The following is a 6,485-nucleotide window of genomic DNA, read 5'->3' as shown; positions in this document are numbered from 1 at the left end:
GAGAAGGAGGCAGTGAAGAATGTTTTTTCTCGGGCGTCTGTTTTGGCCTTCTCTGGATGTGTGAATTAACATAGCATGGGTAGAACGTCTACAAAACGTTTATATACCAAATAAAGCATCATTAAAATATTCATAAAGCACACATTGTTTTGGTTTCGTGTGATAGAACGTATGTTCTAAAAAGTTCCCCGGCACTGTTGGAACGTTTATTTTTCTTTTGCAAAAGAGCCGTCGTAGAACTTTTATGCGTTTATAACCTCGGCGTGCTGGTGTCGATGGCACGAAGTCCCAATATTTGTGGGGAGTAATTTTTTATATATCTACAAAGTTTAAATAAAGTAAATTTTTGACTATGATTTGAACAAGTCCAAGAGACTTTCATAGTCTTCACCAGCCTTGAACTCTTCGATTTCTGCTCCACTCGCCTCTTTCAAGAACATGTTTAATTTTTTGTTGGAAGCCGATCCAGCAAGTTTATTTTTAGCTCTCGGTGTCAAGTTTTATTCCACGAAATGCGACGCGTAAAATAACATGCAGTTAGAGCGCTCCAGAGTGAGGCAGCAAGATATGTGTAGTTGCATCAATAACTAAGTGTATCAATAGTGTGGGTGTTTTGTTATAATTTACTTATTTATTTTTGGGGTATGTAGGGTCAGTTCTGCGGGCACACATGTTGCATGGACCCCCGCCTTCCCGCAGAGCTCGCACGCCCTCCATACTCCTCTTCTTTTTAGGTGCAATAAAGTATGAAGTATGAAGTAACGCGGGCTTAGACGCTTTTCAAAGGTTCCTCGAGCAATATTGGCGGTCGCCATTTCTTTGGCACGAGGCGTGTGATTGGATCCCGAGTCCTCGCCGAACGCTGACGTAGCACTCGTGTCCAATGAATGACCAGGTAAGTACCCACACAATAACGTGCTTGGATAATTGGCGCCGCAGACGATAGATGGCGCGCAAATTTTTTTTCCTTTTTTTTTTTTAGATGGGTTATGCTTAATTGTTTTCGGATTTATTTACCGAACAATTTCGAAAGCATCATATCAAGGTTTCTTTTTTTGTGTGTGTGTGTGTGTGTGTGTGTGTGTGTGTGTGTGTGTGTGTGTGTGTGTGTGTGTGTGTGTGTGTGTGTGTGTGTGTGTGTGTGTGTGTGTGTGTGTGTGTGTGTGTGTGTGTGTGTGTGTGTGTGTGTGTGTGTGTGTGTGTGTGTGTGTGTGTGTGTGTGTGTGTGTGTGTGTGTGTGTGTGTGTGTGTGTGTGTGTGTGTGTGTGTGTGTGTGTGTGTGTGTGTGTGTGTGTGTGTGTGTGTGTGTGTGTGTGTGTGTGTGTGTGTGTGTGTGTGTGTGTGTGTGTGTGTGTGTGTGTGTGTGTGTGTGTGTGTGTGTGTGTGTGTGTGTGTGTGTGTGTGTGTGTGTGTGTGTGTGTGTGTGTGTGTGTGTGTGTGTGTGTGTGTGTGTGTGTGTGTGTGTGTGTGTGTGTGTGTGTGTGTGTGTGTGTGTGTGTGTGTGTGTGTGTGTGTGTGTGTGTGTGTGTGTGTGTGTGTGTGTGTGTGTGTGTGTGTGTGTGTGTGTGTGTGTGTGTGTGTGTGTGTGTGTGTGTGTGTGTGTGTGTGTTTTTCTCGGATATTAGGTCGGTTCCTTTCAGTGCCTATTTTGTTAGCCAACTGTATGTAGCCTTTGCGGGCTATAGTTCTCGTAGAGAAACAATTGGCCGATTTTGAGGCCCTTAACTTTTACAATGCCACGAGGTGCGCGCCCCAAAAGGGAGTCGTCGAAACCAACTCCTCACCTGCGCGTACTTCGACCAACACGTCTTCAAAGCCAGCTCCTGGCGACATCGCATCAGAGGCGTGGTCGCGACGAAGAGGAGCAGACAACTGCCGCCAGGTTTCATCAGCAGCGCGATGTTCTTGAGCGCCTTCGCTTGGTCCTTTACCCAGTTCAGACAGAAGAAAGAGAAGACGTGATCGAAGCGACCGTAGCGAGCCACAAAGCCGGACACGTCGTCTTCGGCGGCGCCGAGGACGTCGTAGGCAATCTTGGGATGGGCGAAGTGACTCCTCGCGTACTCGACCATGTCCTTGGAGACATCGACGGCGACGATCCTTCGGCACGGAAGACAGCGGGGAAGCAGGCACTCGCGCGTAAAGTCGCCCGTGCCACACCCCAGATCGAGATACTGTTCTTCTCCCTGGGCGTCCCGTTTCAAGGACTTCTGGAAGCGCTCCAGCGCTAAGAGGTTCTGCCGCCATTGCCAGCGGTTCGAGGCCACGTAAAGCTCCGGCTTGAGTGTGGTCAGGGAGGCCTCAGTGTTCGTCTGCATCGTGCTCGGATTCCAAAAAAGTGCTGCTGAGTCAGAACGTTTCTATGTGTTATAGCGGAGCAAGGGAAATCCGTTCCTTTGCAGAAAACGCAGCTGCTCCTTTTTTTTTTTCTTTTTCATAAAAAAAGTAGATGTAGGGCCAGCAGAACGTCGCTGTGCAGTGCCCCTAGCGAAAAGCACGCTAAACAAAACGCAGTTTAAACATTTTTTCCATTTTTTATCACTGTGGGGTGGCACATTTAATAACAGTTCGCTCGACGATGCACAAAAAACAAAAAGTTCAGACTATTACTATAGTATACACGTACTCAGTCCCGCGTTTGCTGCGTGAATTTGTTTGCCCTCTTTTTGCCATCGAGCTACAGAATGTCAGGATATACTGTCAATCTGTATAAACTCCCACTTGTTGGTAGACCTGGCTTGGCGTAAACCAAGACTCTACTGTAATAATAATAATAATAATAATAATAATAATAATAATAATCTTTATTTCCATTTAAAGAAATGGTGGAGCGAAAGGGAAAAAGCTTCAACAAGAAGCTTGACTGGCCCTCAGCCCCATCGGCAGCCAGTGAACAAACAGTTTTCGTGCAATAAAAAAAACAAAAAAACATACAGAAAATTATACATTATCAAATGAGATAACAGAAACAAGACACAGAACACTTAAATATGTAAAAATATATTACGCAACTCTTTAGTAGATATGGTTTCTCTATTTCCATTTTCCTTTTCAAAGTTGTTTAGAAGTTTTGGAATTAAACACCGAAGCATTTGCTGCCCATAATTTGACCTGCATGTGGGAACCTTCCAATATTCATTATGGCGGGTCAAGTAAACCGTAGTATTTTTTTCTAATCTAACTATCTCGTTTAAAAGAACACTTTCCTTTTTAATTTCATTCTTAATGGTGAGTAAAAGTCTATAATCAGATAGCTTATGAATTTTTAATATTTGCAGATTTCTAAACATATTCTCAGTGTGAGAGTCATAAGGCGCGTTGAAAATGGCTCTTAACTTTTTTTCTTTTTTTTTAAGCAGATAAATTTTCTTTAGGTTGGATGCCGTTGTTGTGCCCCAGACAAGGTTACAATAACTGAGGAGTGAGTAAAACAAAGCATTGTACATAATTAATTTCACGCGAACTGGTAGAAGTTGGCTGTGGCGATACGTTAAACCAACAACACGTGGCAATTTGGAAATCAAATAATTTACACGGCTATCCCATGACATATTTTCAGAAAAGAAGACACCTAGTGTTTTAAAATTTTCCACGATCTCTATTGGACTTGAGCTAAATACTATAGGCCTTGGCATAAAAAATTTGTTTATTTTTTGTACGAAAGAAAATAGCCTTCGTCTTTGCAGTGTTAATACTTAGTCCATTTTCCTTTGCCCACGCCGCCAACCTTGACAAAGTAAAATTAACATCATCCGCAATTTCATCACTATTTAAAGAGGAAATAAAAATACTAGTGTCGTCTGCATAAATTACAAATTTAGCAACAGGGTCTCTATTCACAATATCGTTTATATACAGGTTAAAAAGAAGGGGCCCTAAAATACTTCCCTGTGGGACCCCTGAAATAATACGCTTTCTATCGGAGGAATGACCACTAATGTTAATATATTGGAAGCGGTGACTCAAGTATGAATTGAGAAGTGCTAACGGCAACCCTCGAATACCATAGTAATTTAGTTTGCAAAGCAGAATGTTATGATCCACGAAGTCTAAGGCTTTTGTAAAATCTACGAACACGCCAACAACCGTTCTTTTTTCTTCAAAATTTTGTAATATATATTCTTTTTGGGACAAGAGGGCTGATTCCGTGGAACGATTTTTTCTGAAACCAAACTGCGAAGATGAGAGTAAATCGTGCTTATTCGCGAATTGTACGAGACGGGACTGTATTACTTTTTCGAGGCCTTTAGAGAATAAGGGAAGAATTGAAATCGGTCGATAATTGCTGAAATTATTTTTATCTCCTTTCTTGTGAAGGACAGATACCTTCGCCAGTTGCATCGCCGTAGGAAATACTCCAGACGAAAAACAAAGATTAAAAATATGGGTTACGCACGGCACTAATATATCAATAACGAACTTTAGTGGGCGTATTTGAAGATCATCGCAGTCGCAGCTAGAGCTGTTTTTGAATTGCATAAATGTAAAAAATACCTCGGCATCTGTCACGGGTTCAAGAAACATGGAATGACTATTTCTGACTTCTATGTATCTGCAAGGATCAGTATTAACGTTTGTTGTAGATAAATTCGCAAAATATTCGCTGAAAGCATTCGCTAAGGAAAAGCCACTTAGGTGCACATCGTTCCGGTTAATATTATCAACTGGCTGATGGCCTGAACCAAGGTTTAAAACTGAATTTAATTTTTTCCAAACCAAGTCCGTACGACCATTTGTATACCTAAACACTTTATCGTGATACTCAGCTTTAGCTGTACGCAATAATTTTGTTAGTTGGTTGCGATATATTTTAAAGGACCGTAGACTTTGCGGGTCTCTAGATTTAACGAATGATTGGTACATCGCGTTCTTTGTTTTAATTTTTTCAAGTAAATCAGGTGTTATCCACAGTTTCCTGATTTTTTTACTTGCCTTAAACATTTTGTACGGAAAATGACGACTATAAATGCTTTTAAATAGTTTTAGGAAATGTCCATAGACTTCGTCTACATCTTCTGAACCAAACATATCACACCAATTAGTATCTGCAATTTCTTGTCTGAAGGCATTCAACCTTCCGGTGGTTATATGTTGAAACGGGTATGATACATTATTTCTATTTTGTTTAGGGTTCCTAGTTTTCAAACACATGAATATTGGAAGGTGATCACTTAAATGGTAGCTTATAACTCCGGATTTTATATTTTCACTATCGGCGTTACTAATAAAAAGATCAATTAATGTTTCAGAGCTTACAGTAACTCTAGTTGGAATATTTATTGTGTTCATACACCCATTGGTTTCTGTGACCATATTCATTTCTCTCTTCAATGCAGTATCTTTCAGCATGTCAATATTAAAATCCCCACCGCAAATTACGGTATAGAGGTGTGAACTCTGTGGGTGGTTCCATTTGAATTCGACCAAACATAGGGGGGGGGGGGGGGTCTTTAGATGGGTTTGAATTAAATTTAGGTGATAGCTGAAGCCCTAGGAAAAACAAAACTGCGTTTAAAAAAGATGCTCAAAAGATTTATAAAAAAATTCTAAAACTCGATTTATTTTTTTTATTTTTTTATTTTTTATAAATTTACCCGTTTACGAATTGTCCATCTTTAAGACCGGAGAGAAGCGAAAAGAATGGGGAGTTTCCTTTTTAGATTGCTTTAATTTCTTATTTTTTAAAAATATTTAAGAACTGTTTTTAGAAAAATAAACCATATTTTGCTTTTGTGGTTATTTTCGTAGAAAATCACAATCTCGCTACCCCGAGCAATCATCTAAATTTCAAACTGGCGTAGAAACAACCGACTATAACGATGACATGAGACAACCATCAGTGTGTAGCTACATAAGCTATCTGAAGGTATATTGTTCGTCCATGTGAATTGTATGACACCCTAAGAGCCTGTAGCATTTATTTAATTGAGAAAAAAAAACTTCTCAACAAAAAAAGAAAATAATAATAATTTTCTGACAACTTTTTTTTTTTTTTTTTGCTCATTCGAATAGAATACATGTTGCAGGCGCTCACAATATTACTTCTTGTTTTGACGATATTAGGCTTAGGTGGACGTCGGCTCATTGAAAAATTTAGTTTTTCTCAGTTATCTTATGATTGAAGTAACATCGTGTTCTCAAACTTTCGCATTCTATCCCAACTGCTAGCGTCACATTCTCACAAAGTTAGAGCTGCCTGTGGGCCGAAAAACACGGTTCTCTTTTCTCAGAAACGCCCTGCATTACTTGTTGCGTGCAAATTGTGTAAATCTAGAGAAATCATGAATTATATATAAATAGTTACGTCAAATACAAGTTAATTGAACTAAAACATGAGCAAACAACTCGAAATTCGCATAGGGCATCCTCCCACATCCACACGCGTTTAAAATTCAAGCATGCAACTTTTTTTTTTACTGGACAGTATCTTTCGTTCATAGTGTTCTTCTCGTCAAGTGCGAATTTCATTATTTATACACATGAAT

At 39.9% G+C, this 6,485-nt stretch overlaps 1 protein-coding gene across 1 annotated transcript; it reads right to left on the bottom strand.

The window, feature by feature from the left end:
* Positions 1-350: 350 nt before the first annotated feature.
* On the bottom strand, positions 351-2,318 carry LOC120837001 (juvenile hormone acid O-methyltransferase-like). The gene is made up of 2 exons (XM_040206161.1): positions 1,785-2,318; positions 351-425 (listed from the first exon to the last, which is right to left on the bottom strand). The coding sequence occupies exons 1-2, from the start codon at positions 2,316-2,318 to the stop codon at positions 351-353; spliced, it is 609 nt and encodes a 202-aa protein (XP_040062095.1).
* Between the last annotated feature and the right edge of the window lie 4,167 nt (positions 2,319-6,485).

Source organism: Ixodes scapularis, unplaced genomic scaffold (assembly GCF_016920785.2).
Source record: "Ixodes scapularis isolate PalLabHiFi unplaced genomic scaffold, ASM1692078v2 PGA_scaffold13__105_contigs__length_92229423, whole genome shotgun sequence".
Classification (NCBI taxonomy): Eukaryota; Metazoa; Arthropoda; class Arachnida; order Ixodida; family Ixodidae; genus Ixodes; species Ixodes scapularis.
Note: the sequence above shows the minus strand (reverse complement) of the source record. Positions and strands in the feature narration are given on the sequence as shown.

Bases quoted from the DNA above. Each gene is read 5' to 3' on its own strand.
- LOC120837001 (XM_040206161.1), bottom strand. From the start codon at position 2,318: ATGCAGACGAACACTGAGGCCTCCCTGACCACACTCAAGCCGGAGCTT. The intron at 426-1,784 runs GTGAGGAGTTGG...TTCTTGAAAGAG, and splicing joins GTTGGTCGAAGTACGCGCAG to GCGAGTGGAGCAGAAATCGA.